At 43.2% G+C, this 17,962-nt stretch overlaps 1 protein-coding gene across 1 annotated transcript in view; it reads left to right on the forward strand.

Annotated features, from left to right (window-relative positions):
* The first annotated feature begins 16,557 nt into the window (after positions 1–16,557).
* ZNF367 (zinc finger protein 367) overlaps positions 16,558–17,962 on the forward strand; it is a 29,742-nt gene continuing 28,337 nt past the window's right edge. The window contains exon 1 of the mRNA XM_043979785.1: positions 16,558–17,141. Within this exon, the coding sequence (XP_043835720.1) occupies positions 16,692–17,141 (450 nt within the window). The 5' untranslated portion in view covers positions 16,558–16,691. The remainder of the gene's footprint in view (positions 17,142–17,962) is intronic.

Below are 17,962 nucleotides of genomic sequence, written 5' to 3' on the forward strand. Positions count from 1 at the left end.
TGAGGAGAGACTAATCCAAGGGAGGAAACTGTAAGCTATATAGATTCCAGAAGGAAAGAGCCCAGAGAGGTGATGTGTAGGTGAGTTGTATTTGGATAGGTGTGTTCAAGGGGTAGTAGTCATATTGTTTCCTCTCTCTTCCCTTTTCCAAGTATTCGTGTCTTCTTGATTATTACATTTGATGAATGAAAGATTTGAATTAATGGATCATGCTCTAAATATCAAAGTACTGAGTTGAAAGGGAAGGAATCCCCCATTCCCCACACCAAACATCAAGTTAATGTTTTGATGTTTAAGTGACAAGAATTATTGTTTTACAAAACTGGCTGCACATACTAATTTTTTTTAAATTTCTTTTTTTATTGAATAGAATTTTATTTTCCAAAATATATATAAAAACAAATTTTAGCATCAATTAAAAAAATTGTGTTCCAACTTCTCTTCCTCCTCCATTCCCACCCCCCACCCACTAGAACTCAAGCATTTCAAAATAAGTTATACATGAGTGGTCATAGAAAACATTCCCATATTAGTTAGGTTGTGAGAGAAAAAAGTAAAAAAAAACTCCAAAATTTTAGATTGAGGAACTGTCAAAGAGGAAAAAAAAGGTTTTTTTGAATGTGTTTCCAGGGGCAGCTAGGTGGTAGAGTGGACAGAGCACCAGCCCTGGAACCAGGAGCACCCAAGCTCAAATCCGGCCTCAGACACTCAAAACTCACCAGCTGTGTGACCCTGGGCAAGCCACTCAACCCCAACTGCCTCACCAAAAAAAAAAGAAAAAAAAAAGAAAAAGAAATGTGTTTCCATCTATTTTCAGATACTATCACTTCTTTCTCTGTAGATGGGTTGCCATTTTCATAAGTCCTTCAGGGTTATATTGGATCATTGCCTTGCTGAAAATAACCACATGCTTCCCAGCAGATCATCTTACACTATTGCTGTTATTTTGTATACAGTACATTTCACTCTGCTTCAGTTCATGTAGGTCTTTCCAGGGTTTTCTGATAGTATCCTGTTCATCATAACCTAAATAAAGTACCTTAAACTTGACAAAGAATTTTCTTCATATTAGCCCAGCAAAGTTGGTACCATACATTTTGCCATTATATTCAATCATCATAACTATTTCCCTCCATCCTATTCCCTTCCCATGATATTTACTCTATTTTCTATCTTCTTTTAAACTATTCCTCCTCAAAAGTGTTTTTACTTCTGATTGTCCCCTCCCCTACTCTGCAGTCCCTTTTTTTTTTCACCCTTCCTTCCTTATCCTCTTCCCCTCATACTTTCCTGTAGGGTTAAATAGATTACTCCTCCCAAATGGGTGTGAATGTTATTCCCTCCATGAGCCAACTCTGATGGGTTTAAGGTCTTTGAGCTAATTCTGTGTTCCAAATTTTCTTCCTCCCTCTCTCCTCCCTATGAAATCAAGCAATTCAATATGTCATACTTGTGCAGTTATGCAGAACATCTTTACCTTCCTCAAAAGTATTTTGCTTTTTACTGCTCTGTCCCCCAATCTGCCCTTCCCTCCTTCCCCTCTTCCCCCACCCCCCTTTTCTCCCTCCCCTCCCTCAGGGCAAAAATATATTACTATATCCACTTGAGTATGTATGTTAGTCCTTCTTTGATTCAATTCTGATGATATTAAGGTTCACTCACTCCCCAATTCCTTCCCCCTCTTCCCCTCCCCTCCATAAGCTTTTTTCTTGTTTCCTTCATGTGAACAACCTCTCCCCAGACCATCTCTCCCCTTCCCCCTCCCCCAGTCTATTTCTCCTACACCTCAACCCTATTTTAAAGATGTCATTATGGGTTAGTTAGATGGCACAGTGGACAATGCACCAGCCCTGGACCCAGGAGGCCCCAAGCCCAAATCTGGCCCCAGACATAAGACACCCCACAAAGAACAAAACATAAATGCTTTACAAATATCATCCCTTCATATTCAGTTCAGACCTGTGTCCTCTGTTAATTCCTTACTGAGATAGTTCTTATGAGTTCAAAGTTTTATCTTCCCATGTAGGCGTATAAACAGTTTGATCTTTTAATATCCCTCATGAAGTCTTTTTCCTGTTTATCTTTTTATGCTTCTCCAGGGTCTTGTATTTGAAACTCAAATTTTCTATTCAGTTGAGGTCTTTTCATAACAAATGCCTGAAAATCTTCTTTCTCATTGAAATTCCATGTTTTCCTCTGAAAGATGATGCTTAGTTTTGCTGGGTTTGTGATTTTTGGCTGTCGTCCCAGTTCTTTTCCCCTCTGGAATATCATATTCCATGCCCTCCAGTCCTTTAATGTAGAAGCTGCTAGATTTTGCTTTATCCTTATTGGAGCTCCACAGTATTTGAATTCCTTTTTTCTAGCTGCTTGCAATATTTTCTCCTTGATCTGGGAGTTCTGGAATTTGGCTATAATATTCCTGGAGGTTTTCCTTTTGGGATCTCTTTTAGGAGGTGATCAGTGGATTCTTTCAATTTCTATTTTAGCTTCTGCTTCTAGAATATCAGGGCAATTTTCCCTCACAATCTCTTGGAGGATGGTGTCTAAGCTCTTGTTTTGGTCATGGTTTTCAGGTAGTCCAATGATTTTCAAATTATCTCTCCTAGATTTATTTTCCAGGTCAGCTGTTTTTCCAAGGAGATATTTCACATTGCCCTCTATTTTTTCATTCAATTGGATTTGCTTTACTGTGTCTTGGTTTCTCATAAGGTCACTAGCTTCCATTTGTTCAATCCTAATTCTTAGGCAATTATTTTCAGCAGACAGTTTTTTAATCTCCTTTTCCATTTGACTTTTCAAACTGTTGACTTTTTTCTCATGACTCTCCTGCATCGCTCTCATTTCTCTTTCCATTCCTTCCTCTCTTTCTCTACATCTTCATTCTATCTCTCCTACTTTCTCTTCAAAGTCCCTTTTGAGAGCTTCCATGGCCTGAGACCAGTTCATATTTTTCTTGGAAGCTTTGGATGTTGGAGCTTTGACCCTGTTATTATCTTCTTCTTCTGAGGATGTATTGTGGTCTACCTTTCCCCCCAAAGAAGTTTTCGATGGTCTTCTGCTTTCTCTGCCTACTCATCCTGGCTTATGATTTCTTGGCTTTTTACTCCTTCTTAAAGTGTGGTGCTGCTTCCAGGACACACTGTTCATGCTACAGCATGGCCCAGGGGGTGATTGGCCTTCTTCTCAGCCTGCCTGGCTTGTGAGTAATCACAGCCGCTTTCTCTTTGACCCAGAAACAGAAATCTGATTGAACTCTGATTCTCTATGGTCGGAAGCTTGGCGTGCTTTTGCCCCTCCCCCACTCAGCCACCACCACTCGATTCAGCCCACTGGTTCAGATCCAGGGCGCTTTGCCCCAACTCCAGTAGATACTGCCTCCACTTCACCCCAGCCTACCGCCGAACCCCCTCACCAGTCTGTGATTGGAGCCTCAGAAGCTGCTGGTGCTGAAGACTCTGACATGTTCTGGAAGCAGTGTCCCTGGCTGGGTCCAGACTGTGCACTGAGCTGTTCAGCCTGATCAGTAGGTGATCAGAATTGCCCTCTTTTGCGGGGAAATAGTCTCACTCTGTTCTTATGTGCATTAGGCTGTTCTGGGTTTTGATTTTTTTACCGCATTATTTGGGCATGAATGGACGGGTTTATCTGGAGCTTGTGGGAGTCACAGCCTCTCCTCTGCCATCTTGGCTCCACCTGCACATACTAATTTTTAGCTACCTTTTAAACTAGTCATCTCTTAAAACAACAGTGTCATTTCCCATTAATTCAATTTTCTGGGAACTGTCAACTTTAAATTAGAAGTTAATGTAGATGCTGCTCATTAAAAAATACAAGCAAAAGAGAAATGTTAGTAATTGGAAACAAAGTAGGTAAGGCCACAAATTTCCTTTTCAACTATATGACCGTTATCATGCCATACTCTTTTATCAGAAATACCCCTTTCCCATTTTCTTTGCCTATGGAAATCCTGCTCATTCTTCAAGACCTGTGTCTAGTTTATAGTCAGTAAGTCAATAAACATTTATTAAGTATATATTATGTAGCAGGAACTGTGCTAAGCACTGGTATACAGCAAGAGGTAAAAGATAGTCCTTGTCCTCAAGGAGCTTACAATCTAATGAGAGACAACAAGAAAACAAATATGTACAAGCAAACTACATATAGGATAAATAGGAAATAAAATCAGAAAGACCCTAGGAGTAAAAGGGGTTGGGAAAAGCTTCATATAAAAGATGGGCTTTCAGTTGGGACTTAAAGAAAGGCAGGGAAACTAGTAAACAGAGATGAGGAGGGACAGCATTTCAAGCATGGGGGACAGCCAGAGAAAAATGTCCAGAGCTTAGAGATGGAGTTTCATGTTCATGAAACATCAAGGAGTTCAGAATCATTAAATCAGAGAATATTGTAAGAACACTGGAACGCGGGGCAGCTAGGTGGCACAGTGGATAGATCACCAGCCCTGGATTCAGGAGGACCTGAGTTCAAATCCGGCTACAGACACTTAACACTTACTAGCTGTGTGACCCTGGGCAAGTCACTTAACCCCAATTGCCTTAAAAAAAAAAGAATATTGGAAAGGTAGGAGAGGGCTAAGTTATAAAGGGCTCTGAATGCCAAACAGGATTTTATATTTGATCCTGGAGACAATTGGGAGTCATTGGAGTTTATTGAGTAGTTCAGGAGTGGGGGGATAGCATCAGACCCGTACCTTAGGAAAATCACTTTTGTGTCTGAATGGAAGATGGACTTGAGTGGGAAGAGTGTTGAGGTAGGAAGACCCACCAGCTGGCTATTGCAATGAGGTGATGAAGGCCTGCACAAGAATGCAGTGTCAGAGAAGAGGAGGCATGTTTGAAAGATGGTACAGGGCTGAAATCAATAGGCCTTGGCAATAGATTATGGGATGTGAGAGATAGTGAGTAGTTGAGGATAATTCCTAAGTTATGAACCTGAGGGGCTGCATGGGTGATGTTGCTCTTTATAATAAAAGGGAAGAGAGGAGGGAGAATAAATTTAGGGGGAAAGATAATGAGTTCAGTTTTGGATATGTTGAGCTTAAGATGTCTACTGGGCATCTAGCTGGGGCAGCTGGAAATGTAAAATTGGAGGTGAGCAGAGAGATTACTACAAGATAGTTATATTTGAGTCTCATAAGCATAGAGATGGTAATTAAATGCATGGGAGCTGATGAGATCGCCACATGAAGTAATATAGAGGGAGAGGAGAAGAGTGCCAAGGACAGAGACCTTGGGGATACTTTTGATTAGAGAATGTGTTTTGAATGAGGATCTAATAAAGGATACTGACAACAAGCAGTCAGATAGGTAGGAGAAGCAGGAGAGAGCAGTATCCCAAAAAACCAGAGAAAAGAGTATCAAGGAGAAGAAGATGATCAATGGTGTAAAAGTCTGTAGAGGTGGAAAAGAATGAGGATTGAGAAAAGGCCATTGAATTTGGTAACATAGAGATCATTGGTAACTTTGGAGAAGTTGTTTTGGTAGAATTATGAGGTCAGAAGCTGAATTGTAGGGGGTTGAGAAGAAGGCAAGAAGAGAGAATGTGGAGGCATCTATTGTAGAAAATGGAGGCAACTATTGTAGATGGCATTTTTGAGGAGTTTGACTGCAAAGGGTAGAAGAAATATAGGATGAGAATTAGTGGAGAGGAAGGACTAAGTGAAGGTTTTTTGAGGATAGAAGAGACATGGGCATATTGTGTCCTCCAAGAAACCTTTACAGACTCCTCCGGTATACACAGATAGATCTCTTTTTTGAAGCCCTATTTCAGTTACAGCAATTAAATTGACCTTGTATGGCCTTCTTTCATTACTCATTGCCTTATTTTGACTGCTGAAATCCACTTCAGTGTTCAAGGTGCTAGTGAGCTAGAAATTTTGACATGAAGAAGTGAGATAAAGTGATGGATCAAGCAAAGAATATTACTATTGTTATTAATATCATTGTTATTATTTGTACTTGCATATTGAAACTTCAAGTGCTTTCTATATTTGAGAAGCCTCCTTTCCTAAGAAGATTTTTTTTCATATTAAGGTTTATTGTAATCCTTTTTGCTTGCATATTAGGTTAATAATTTTCTTTGAAACATAGCTACTAACAGCCACATTAATTTGCTTACTAAAAATTCAACAGATTTTCCCCTCAAATTTCAACAAAAAGTTTTGCACTCTTCTCCTCCCAGCTAGAGGAGCTTCTGTCAAGATCATTCTCAGTATATTTCTTAGTTATCCAAGCTGAGTAGACTGCTCATCCTGAAATAACTGGCACCTCTCAATGTCACCTACTGCATATCATCTCTGAGTTACTTATAAGAACTAGCTTATCATAGGCTTCTTTGCCCCATGTATAAGGCTGCTGAGACAATTCATGAATATATAGAAAATCACCATTCATGAGGGTAGAAAAGATTGCCTGTGAGCTAGGTTGGTGTGTTCTGGCCAAATGACACTAAATAAAAAGTAGCCAACAGCTCAGGAATGCACTGCATAACTACTTAGTGCTTTTAAATCTTCAAGAACACTTGAAGAATGGAGACCTCACCAATAAGGAATTCTTCTTAAAAGGAGAGATTATGATTGTGATTATAGGCATAATCTAACCTCAAATTGCATGGTAGTGAAAGAATTATTCTCCCATGTATACTGGTGCTTGTATCAGAGAGGGCTAGTATAGAGTCAGAAAAAGCACCATGGGCTTGGAAGAGTATGCTTCTTCCAGAAGTAAACAAGGGGGCTGTCAGCAGGTTTTGTTCTTCTTGTACTTGTTATCCATCTATGATCCAATTGGCTGAAACTTATCTCTGTAGTAACTCATACATGTCAATATTTCTTTCCAGGATATAGATGATCTCTGTGTTGGGATTTTAGTGGCATGATGGTAAGATATTACCTGTCATGTAATAGACCACAGCTGACTAGGTTAGGATGGTATCTCAGGTTTGAGATTGTAACAAAATGAGACCCTCAGTAGTCCATTTAACAGTTAAGCAAGGGGCAGCTAGATGGCGCAGTGGATAGAGCACTGGCCCTGGATTCGGGAGGACCTGAGTTCAAATCCAGCCTCAGACACTTGACACTTACTAGCTATGTGACCCTGGGCAAGTCACTTAACCCCAATTGCCTTACTAAAAAAAAAAAAAAACCAAATAAAAAAACCCAAAACAGTTAAGCAAAGGAGATTTACTTAGCTATAACATGAAAGGACATTTAGAACAGGGGAAGGATCAAGAGTAGAGTAGATTCCATTAAGCATAGCTGGTAAATCCTGCTGATCTATCATTTGGAAGTCTTGAAGCTCAGCCAAAACAGGAAGCTATACCAACAACCTGAGCCTTAGTCCCAATTAAATCTCTAGGACAGTTTCAATATATATTTTTTTCCTTTGGCAGGGCAATGAGGGTTAAGTGACTTGCCCAGGGTCACACAGCTAGTAAATGTTAAGTGTCTGAGGGTGGATTTGAACTTAGGTCCTCCTGAATCCAGAGCTGGTGCTTTATCCACTGCACCACCTAGCTGCCCGCACATTTGCCAATTTTTGAGTTGTAAAGATTTAAACTGAAAAATAAACAATCATATCTCACAGAATGGCTGAATCTGAATCCAGCATACTCCTGAAAGAAATTCATAGCAGAAACAAACAAGCAACACAATTAATCATTGTTATAGATTGGATTTTCTTGGGAATTTGATGTTGTGTAAAAGGACCCTAAAGATATTTTGAGTATTTGAGCCTACCTGGTTCATTTTAAAGGCTTGAGTCAACCAATCACTTCTGTGGGAAGTAATGCATTCTTTCTCTATTTCTACATTCTATTCTAAAACCCAGAATTCTCCTATATTTTGGTACACAACACAATTTCCCTGCCCCCAGATACAATCCTAGCTGCACAGTTCTGATCAGGTCTAATAGGGTTAAGAGAATGTATTATTACATGTCTAGTATATAACAAAGTAATGTGTTAGATTCTAGGGGAGAGAAAAAGGTCAATAAGACAAGGTCTCTGTCCTTAAGTTTATAATCTAGTAGGAGAAAATAAAACATATTTGGTTTTAGATGCATAGATAAGTATAATACAAATTAAAGTATGATAGCTATATGAGGAATAAAAAGTACTGCGATCACATGAGGGTGCAGCTAGATGGCGCAGTGGATAGAGCACCGGCCCTGGATACAGGAGTACCTGAGTTCAAATCTGGCCTCAGACACTTAACACTCACTAGCTGTGTGACCCTGGGCAAGTCACTTAACCCTCATTGCCTCACCAAAAAAAAAAAAAAAAGATCACATGAAGGAGAAATTTGTTTTAGTTGATAGGGGCTAAAGGAAAGCTTCATGAAGGAGGTGAAGTTTGAGCTTTGTCTTGGAGGAGGGGTAGGATGTTACTAGGTGGAGATGGGTAGGATGTTACCATGATATTCCAAACATAGGAAACTACATTAGGAAAGATGTAGAAGCAGGAAACACATGAGAAAAATTGAATAATTCTTATTTGCCTGCTGCATTGATGGGATTAGAGGCAATGGTATGAGGAGAAACCAAGCATTTTATCAGATCATATAGAACAATTACAGTCAAAATAATAGTTCTCATTAGTTCTACTTATTTACTCACTGTGGGTCCTCAAAAGCTATGCCAGTGGGACACAAAGGCTAACATGTTCCACCAAGTTGTAAAGTCTTGTGTCTATTAGGTCAGCATGGTATAGTAGAGTGATGGACTTGGTTTCAGAAAGACATGAGTATCAATCTTTCCCCTGACACTGGATGACCATGGGCAAGTCACAACTCCTATGAGCCTGTAAAATAAGAATAATAGTATCTACAGTAACTACCATATAGGGTTTTTTTTCTTTTGCAACAAACATTTTATTTTCCATTTACATGTAAGGGTAGTTTTCAACATTCATTTTCATAAGATTTAGAGTTCCAAATTTTTCTCCCTCCCTCCCTCCCTTTCCTCCACCCTCCACAAGATCACAATCAGGTTATATATGTACAATCCACAAGTGTTCTTTTTATCAGTTCTTTCTATAGGGGTGCATAGTAAGCTTCCTCATTAGTTCTTTGGGATTGTCTTGGATCATTGCACTGATGACAGTAGTTAAGTCATTCACAATTGCTCATTGAACAGTACTGCTGTCACTACGCACAATGTCCTCTCAGCTCTGCTCACTTCACTGTACATCGATGTTCATTAGTCTTTCAAGGTTTTTCGGGGATCATCCTGTTTGTCATTTCCTGTAGCACAAGACCATTCCACTAAAATCATATAACACAGATTTTTCCATCATTCCTCACCCATATAGGTTTTTTTTTGGGGTTTTTTTGCAGGCAATAGGGGGTTAAGTGACCTGCCCAGGGTCACACAGCTAGTAAGTGTCAAGTGTCTGAGGCCGGATTTGAACTCAGGTACTCCTGAATCCAGGGCCGGTGCTTTAACCACTGAACCATCTAGCTGCCCCCCCCCCCGACCCATATAGGTTTTTTAATGTGGATTAAATGAGATAAAGGGGCAGCTAGGTGTTGCAGTGGATAGAGCACTGGCCCTGAAATTGGGAGGACCTGAGTTCAAATATCAGCTAAGACACTATAAACTATGTGACCCTGGGCAAGTCACTTAACCCCAACTGCTTAAACATCTGGGATTATCTCTAGTCATCCTTATATATATCTTTCCACTGGACCCAGATGGCTCTGGAGAAGAGAGTGAGGTTGGTGACTTTGTACAGCCCTCCTTCACTTAAATCCAATGTACTTCAAGTAATGACATCAACCTGAGCACCAGCTCTGGATTCAGGAGGACCTGAGTTCAAATCCAGCCTCAGACACTTGACACTTACTAGCTGTGTGACCCTGGGCAAGTCACTTAACCCTCATTACCCTGAAAAAAAAATAAGAATGAAGGACAAACAATAACAAATGAGATAAAGTATGTCCAGTGCTTTACCAACCTTAAAGCACTATATAATAGTCAACTATTATTAAAGGTCTTTTCTATTATTACTGCCTAAAGATTCTTAATAAGTTTGAAGACATTTTTGACTGAAGGTTGGCCACTAGGTTATGGGGTTTGTTTTTTTCTGCTGTTGCAACTTTTCATTATTGTTCATTTAATCATGGTGGAATTTTCTGCCTTGGTGGACAAAGTACCTATGCACATGAAAGGGCAGAAATTTTAAGTTTTGAATTATAGTAATAAAAGATAATATTTGCATTTGTAAACTTTATAGTATATAGAAATGTTCCATTCACAAAAACCCTGTTTACAACCATTGTTTCCATTATACATGACTGCAAGATAATATTTGATGTTTAGTGACATGGTCAAGGTCACATAGTCAGTAGCTGAACCCAGGTTTTCTGACTCCATGTTCAGTGTACATCTCCAATGGAAGGAAAAGGAGAGGGAAGCATAAAACATATATGGGTCATGGTTCATAATACCATGTGTGACAAGAAGTATATTTACTTTTAAGTGCTTATACTTAATCCATAAAGCATAACAAATAACCAGTGGTACAAGGCATCCATCATGAGTACTGAGAAAAAGTGAAAATTTTCCTATATGCTACCCATTTCTTGTAATTGTCTGCCTCTTCTGCACTATGGGTATTCTTCCTATGAAGGCAAATCATAAACTTTCCATGATTTAATAGATTATATGATATAATAAAGCAAAGCTAGGTGCTACACTGGATGGAGTGCCAGGCCTGGAGCCAGGAAGACCTGAGTTTAAATCTGGCCTCAGACACTTACTAGCTGTGTGACCCTAGGAAAGTCACTTAACCCTGTTTGCTTTAGTTTCCTCAGCTGGAGAAGGATCTTTGCCAAGAAAACCATAAATAAATGAGATCATGAAGAGTTGGACACAATTGAAACAATTGAACAACAACAGCAACAATTATATGATAAATTATCAAATAATTTGGATTCTAACCAAATACATCTATCAGATTGCAGACAATTTTGTGATGAGCTCTTCCAAATTTAGTGAGGAATTTTTGGAAAACAGACATATATCTCTTCACTGAGACCATACTCCAAGCCTTTCTAGTTTGTTAGGAACTGCTAGAACCTGAAGTAAAAAGGTAGTCTTATATAACCAAAGGTTACCTCCACAATAGTATAAGTTATTAGTTTAGGACTTCAGTGCAGGATTAATGAAAATATGTGCAGCTAAATTGAGGGAACAGATTTTAAAAAAGAAACCAGAAGGCCAGCTAGGTGGTGCAGTGGATAGAGCACTAGCCCTGGACTCAGGAGTACCTGAGTTCAAATCCGGCCTCAGACACTTGATACTTACTAGCTGTGTGACCCTGGGCAAGCCACTTAACCCTCATTGCCCTGCAAAAACAACAAAACAAAACAAAAACAAAGAAACCAGAAGCCAAATCTACATTCTTAGTTATCATCTATAACATGACCATTCTCTTTTCATTCTTCACTCTCTCACTTGATGACCATATCAGCTCCCATGGGTATAATTGTCATCGCTCTGCAGATGACTGCCAGGGCAATATCTCCAGTTCTATTCTCTTTGTCCCATAGGCACCTCAAATTCAACATGTTCAAAATAGGACTCATTATTTTTTTGTGTTTCACATGACCAAAACAGAACCTAATCCTCTTCCAACTTTCCTATTACAGTTGAGGCTACCAGCATCCTTGGCAGCAAGATGGTGCAATGGATAGAGCACTGGGCTTGTAATCAGGAAAACTCATCTTCAATAGTTTACATATGGACTCAGAAACTTACTAGATTTGTGACCCTGGGAAAGTCACTTAACCCTCTTTGCCTCAGTTTCTCATCTGTAAAATGAGCTGGAGAAGGAAATGGCAAACAACTCCAGTATCTTTGCCAAGAAAACCATAAAATGGGGTCATGGAGAGTTAGACATGACTGAACAACAACACTGCCATCCTTCCAGTTATCCAGGTTTGAGACCTTTGTGTTGTTTTTGCCTCCCCAGGCTCTCCTACCCCATATCTAATCAGTTTCCAGATGCTGTTACATAATATCTCTTGCCTATCTATTCTTTCTATTAATACAGCTACTACCCCAGTTCGGTCTCTTATCACCTTTTGCCTGGATTACTATTGCACTAACCTCCTAATTGGTCATCCTGCCTCTAGTCTCTCCTCTCTCCAATCCATTCTCTATGCAGTCACCAAAGTAATTGTCCCTAAATACATTTCTGACTATGTTAATAAACTCCAGTTATTATATATTGCCTTTAGTATCAGATATAAACTCCTCTGTTTAGTTTTTTAAATTCTTTACAAGCTGGCTACATTCTATCATTCTACCCTTTTTACACATTACTCCTCTCCAAACCATTTACAATTGTAAGGGGCTAAAATTCTAGCTAGTCTGTCTAAAATATCTAATGAGTGGTCACCAATAAATGATAAGCTTTAGCAAGAGTTTAGACTTTTAAGCATTTATTAAGGAGAATAAGAATTTGGTGAAGAGAGAAAGGCCTAGATTATCTATCTATCAAAGGGAGAGTTCATTTTTAGCCCTACTCTCCACCAGAGTCCAGACAAAAGAGAGCGAGAGAGCCAGCCTCACTCCTTCTTCCTCCCACAAGCAAACGTCACTTCCTGACGCCAAAGAAAAGCCACATGTTTTGCCCTCAGGTGCCTTCTCCTCATGGTGGAGCTTTCCTACAGTAAGTCTCCTGCAGGTGGTGTCATTCCAATTGTTACACAATCCAGCCATACTGGTATTCTTAGTGCTATTCACAAATGATACAACATCTCTATGCTTTTGCATTAGCTGTCTGATGTTCCTGGAATACTTTCCTACCTTATTTCTTCTGCTTCTTGAACACCCTGGTTTCATTCAGATAAAGCACTATGCTCTACACAAGATCTTTCTTGGTTCCCTAGTTACTGTTACCTTCCCCTCTGAGGTTACCTTGTATCAACTTTATATGCATTGTGTATATGCCTTTCTATGTACATGTCTCTTTAGTTAGAATGTAAACCCTTTGAGGGCAGGAACTCTTGCACTTTAGTCTTTGTAGTCATTAGTCCATAGCACAGTGCTTAGTATATAGGAAATAATAAGAACTGATTGTAGATTAGTCACAAGGGAGGAGTAGGGTTGCCTCTTTGACTTTGGCTGGAAACAGTCTTTTGGTCACTGTCCAAATGAATGAATGAATGAATGAAAAAAAAAACATTAAGTGCTGTACTAAGCACTAGAGATATAAATAGAAAACCAAGATAGTGCCTGATCTCAAGGAGCTCACATCCTAACAGAAGGAAATAACCTATATAGGAGATTTCAGCTACAAGTCAGATAGAAATACCCTATGGTTCTTGCTTCTTTAATATTATTTTTGCTAATAAAACCATATCCATTTTTTTTGGTGGGACAATGAAGGTTAAATGACTCACCCAGGGTCACACAGCTAGTAAGTGTCAAGTGTCTGAGGGTGGATTTGAGCTCAGGTCCTCCTGAATCCAGGGCTGGTGCTTTATCCACTGCACCACCTAGCTGCTCCCAAAACTATATCCATTTGACAATGCCAAGGGTGTCCTCAAAGAGGCCAGAGTACTAAGGTAAAGGAGCTGGAGAGTTGCAGCCATATTAGAACTGAGAGAATACACTGTGTAATTTTAGTGGGACTAGAATTCATGACTTGTAATGCATCTATGAGTGGCAGATTTGCATAGTGTGAATAGCTTGCTGGAGTTGGAGTCAGGAAATCATATGTTCAAAAGCCAAGTATAACAATTACTGGTATGTGAACATGGTCAAATGACTTAATGTCTCTGAGATTCAGGCAAATCTCTATCACTTATTTCCAGTTATAGACAGGTTGTCATTGAATTTGATGGAGGGGAATTCTCAAACAGATGCAATGAAAATTCTTTAATATTTTGACTTCATAACTATACCTCTGTTAGTATTTCTACCTCCAGGAATAATGTTTCTGACAGAATTTGGGAAATTACAACAGTTCAATTCAGTAAATATTAAGTATTTGAGTCGCTGCAACTAGTAGTCTTAGAGAATTGCCTAGAGCAAAGCTTCTTAAACTGTGGGTCAAAACTCCATATGAGGTCGCGTAACTGGGGGTCTCAAAAATTTGGCAACAGTAAAAGGTTATGTATACCTATTTTATATACCTATATACCTTGGGTCTCTTAAAAATGTCTCCAGTGAAAAAAAGCTTAAGAAGCCCTGGCCTAGAGTACTAAGAGGTTAAGTAACTTGCCCTAGGTCATACAGTCATTTGTCATTTTAGGGATTTGAACTTAGATCCTTCTGGCTGTGAGGACAACTCTCTATCCATTAGGCCATTCTTCCTCTCTAAACTAAGGATACAAAAAACCTTTCCTGTGTTTTACCAATTTACATTCTGCTGGGAGTGGGCGGTGGATACATTATAAACACAAAGGATGTGTACTACACAGAGAGAAACAGAGACAGAGAGAGAGAGAGAGAGAGAGAGAGAGAGACAGAGAGAGACAGAGAGAGACAGAGAGAGAAAGAGAGAGAAAGGAGAGTGGAGAGAGAGAGAGAACCAACCCGGAAAGGTCTCAGGCAGATAGCACCTGAGCTTTATTTTAGAAGTGAGGGATTCTACTCCTAGGAGGACAGGCGTGAAAACATTCAGAACTGAGGACAGCCTATGCAAAAGCACGGGTGCTGGAGATGTCACGTACAGGCAACAGTCAGGAGGCCAGTAAGGACGGAGAGCTTGAAGGAAAGTTATATGAAATAGGACCGAAAGGTAGCCTGAAACCAGATTCTGCCAGGCTGAGAAGTTTGTATTTTAACTTAAAGGCAATTGGGAATCACGGGAGTTCTTTCTTTTTCTTAAACAGGAGAGTGACAGGATTTGTGTTTTAGGATATTAGTTTGATAGCTGTGTGGGGGATGGATTGGAGAAGTGAGAAACTTCAATGAGATTATTACAATACCTTTTATGGGAAGGGTTATGAAAAATTATGGATTCTGGTGTTTGTTATGTAGAAGGTGTGATGTAAAAGTAAAAGGCTGGAAATTATTTGAATAATGCAGGCCAAATCCTCTGGTTAGACAGATTGGATCCAGTTTGAAAACAAGGGATTTGTCCTCGGTACTGACTGCGTTCGCTAAGGCTTTGCAAATGAAGGGAAAGCTCGGGCCGATGCTAGCAAAGGAAAGAGACTTCGAGCCGGGTCTCGAGGACAGAACCGGTCAGGTGAACCAGCCAGAAATTCCAAAGCAAACGGATAGCTACTAGGCGATGAATTCTTCCGGCGACCGCAGCCCAAAGATTTCTTTTTCTCTTTTCTTTTCTTTTAAGCAATTGGGGTTAAGTGACTTGCCCAGGGTCACACAGCTAGTAAGTGTCAAGTGTCTAAGGCCGGATTTGAACTCAGGTCCTCCTGACTCCAGGGCCGGTGCTCTATCCACTGCACCACCTAGCTGCCCCTAGGATTTCTTTTAACGATTAAAACCTGCTCCCTTCCAGAGATAAGGGGGACGCGACTCTTCTGGCAAGTTGCGGAAGGGGTTGATGGGGGCGGGGCGGGGACAAGGACCGAAGCCAGATGAAAGGATTCCATCACCATTATTGCCTCTGTCCCTTTAAACAGTGCACGTGACGCAGACCGTTCGCGCGGGAACGGCTCGCACAACAGCAGCTAGCGATAGACCGGGCGGGGTCCTCGGCGCGCGGATTAGAGCCAACCGGGTACAACCGCCTCGCTCTTTCCACCCGGACTCCACCTTTTCCCCTTAGAGTTAACCAATCACCACCTTGCTCCTGGCCCAGCCCCTCTCCGCTCGCGCGGCCCAAAACTAGACAAACAGAACCGGAGGCAAGAAGAGGGCGGGGCTTCTGTAGGGGCGGGTCATTGAGGGCCGCGCGCTCCCCCAAAGTTTCGAACCTTGTTGGCCCGAGGCGGAGGACAAAATTAAGAGCAGTAGCCAATAGCAAAGCACAAACCAATCGCGCGCGCTCCCCCAGGCCCTCCTCTATCTTCGCCCCGCTCCACCGGGAAAGCTTCGGGGGTTGTCTATTGGTTAGAAGGACCTGTCACTCAGTCGAGAGCCGATTGGATCCTGCAGCCTTACGGTGATTGGTTCCGCCCAGGCGCGAAATGTAACGCGGGAAAAGCCGGAGCTGGGACATCGGTGGCAGCAGCAGGTTGTTATTTTCCGGGGCTTGGGAGTTTGGCTTTATTATCACTTCGGGGCAGCGTGAGAAGTCTGAGCTGACCGCGCTTCCTTTCTACCCCGCTGTTGCGGGGGGATATCTGGGAGAAGGGGGTCAATCCTGGCAGAGGTTCCTTCTCTGCCGCGGCTTCTTCCAGGATCCCGAACCTCCCGGTCCGTGAAATCTGCCCCCCCTCCCCCCTCGTCAGCTACCGGAGGGATCCCGAGAATCGTCGCTACGACCGCCGCCGCTACTTTCTCCTGCCCTGCGATGAGTCTGCGGCTGTTCTAGTGTCAGATTCAGCAGGGAAAGCGCAGCCGGGGCTGGAGCGGTGACCGGTTGCCGCAGACATTTCCGAGCCTCTCTTGGCTCCACTTAACTCGGAAGCAAAGACCGTGCGATTGTGGTCCCGCAGTCATCGCCAGGAGAGTGAAGCTCAGCGACCGAGAGGGACCCGGGGCGGGCGTGTGTGCGCGTCGCGGGGACTTGGGGGACTGGTTGGAGAGGAGGGGATGATTCGGGGGATCGAGGCTGCTATGGCGGAGAACCAGTCCCCGATGCTCCAGCAGCAGCCGCAGCCGCCCCCAGTCATTTTTTGCCACGATTCCCCCAAACGCGTCTTGGTGTCGGTCATTAAGACGACCCCGATCAAGCCCAAGCGGAGCAGCGAGCAGGAGCCGCCGCCGCCGCTCATCCCAACCAGCCCGGGCTTCAGTGACTTCATGGTGTACCCTTGGCGCTGGGGCGAAAATGCGCACAATGTGACGCTGAGCCCGGGTGGGCCCGGCGGGGGCGGCTGCTGCGGGGCCTCGGTCGTGGCCACCTCCCCCGCCTCTTCCTCCATCAGCACCCAGCAGCCGCTCCGGGGCCGGGGGATACCGGCTTCCACCGTGGTGGCCACGGCAATCTCCGGAGGAGAAGAGGAGGAGGAGGCAGGCAGCCCGGACAGCAGCCACCTGAGGGTGAGTCTCCCCGAGACCCAGGAGCAAGGAAGGGGTGTGTCGGGAGGAGGAACGAACGGGGGCAGCTTCGGACCCGTTAACGGGCAACCGATGCCTGCGTAGGGTAGGAGCAAACGGGGTTACGGAAAAGTAGACGGAGGATCGGGATCGGGCGCGGGGTGAGACCCGTCCGCACCCCCAGCTCGCCCCGCCTGACACCTCTGGTGGAGAGACCGAAGGCCGGGTGGAGCCGGTCTGAGTCTCCTCCCAGCACCCCCAGACCGCGGGAATGGAACTGGGCGGGGCGGGGAGGATTTTAAAATGCTGGAGTTGCTTCCTGGGCCGGCGGCAGCTGCGAAGGCGGCTGTCAGGGGTGCCGACGTCACAGCCGCGCGCCAAAAAACGGGTCTGGCAGTCACGCGCCCCCAACCTCCTCTGGGGAGCGGGCGGCCTTGGGGGTGGAGCGGGGGAGGGGGGCGGAGGGCAGGCCTGGGGGCGGGCGCGTCGCGAGAGCGCGGGGGGCCGGGAGGGGGCGAAAAACGGGCGCCGGGGAAGAGGCCGCGGCTGCGGAGTGGGGCGGCGAGCTGTTGGGGACCGGGCGGGGCGGTGTTGGGCGGGGCTGCAGGAAGGTAAAGCCTTCCCTCTAGGGCCCGCCCCCGGTGCTTTCCTTCCTGAACCCCTGAGGCTGGCAGAGAATAGGTAAGAAAGCTGTCCTGGAACGGGTTGTACCTGGGACGGGAGGGACGCGGATTCAGTCCGGGCAGATCCTGCAGGAAGGTCCGCGACCTTGAGGATGAGAGCGCGCCTACGGAGGAAAGCGCAGGGCTCCGGGCCCGCACCTC

This window comes from Dromiciops gliroides, chromosome 1 (assembly GCF_019393635.1).
Source record: "Dromiciops gliroides isolate mDroGli1 chromosome 1, mDroGli1.pri, whole genome shotgun sequence".
Lineage (NCBI taxonomy): Eukaryota > Metazoa > Chordata > Mammalia > Microbiotheria > Microbiotheriidae > Dromiciops > Dromiciops gliroides.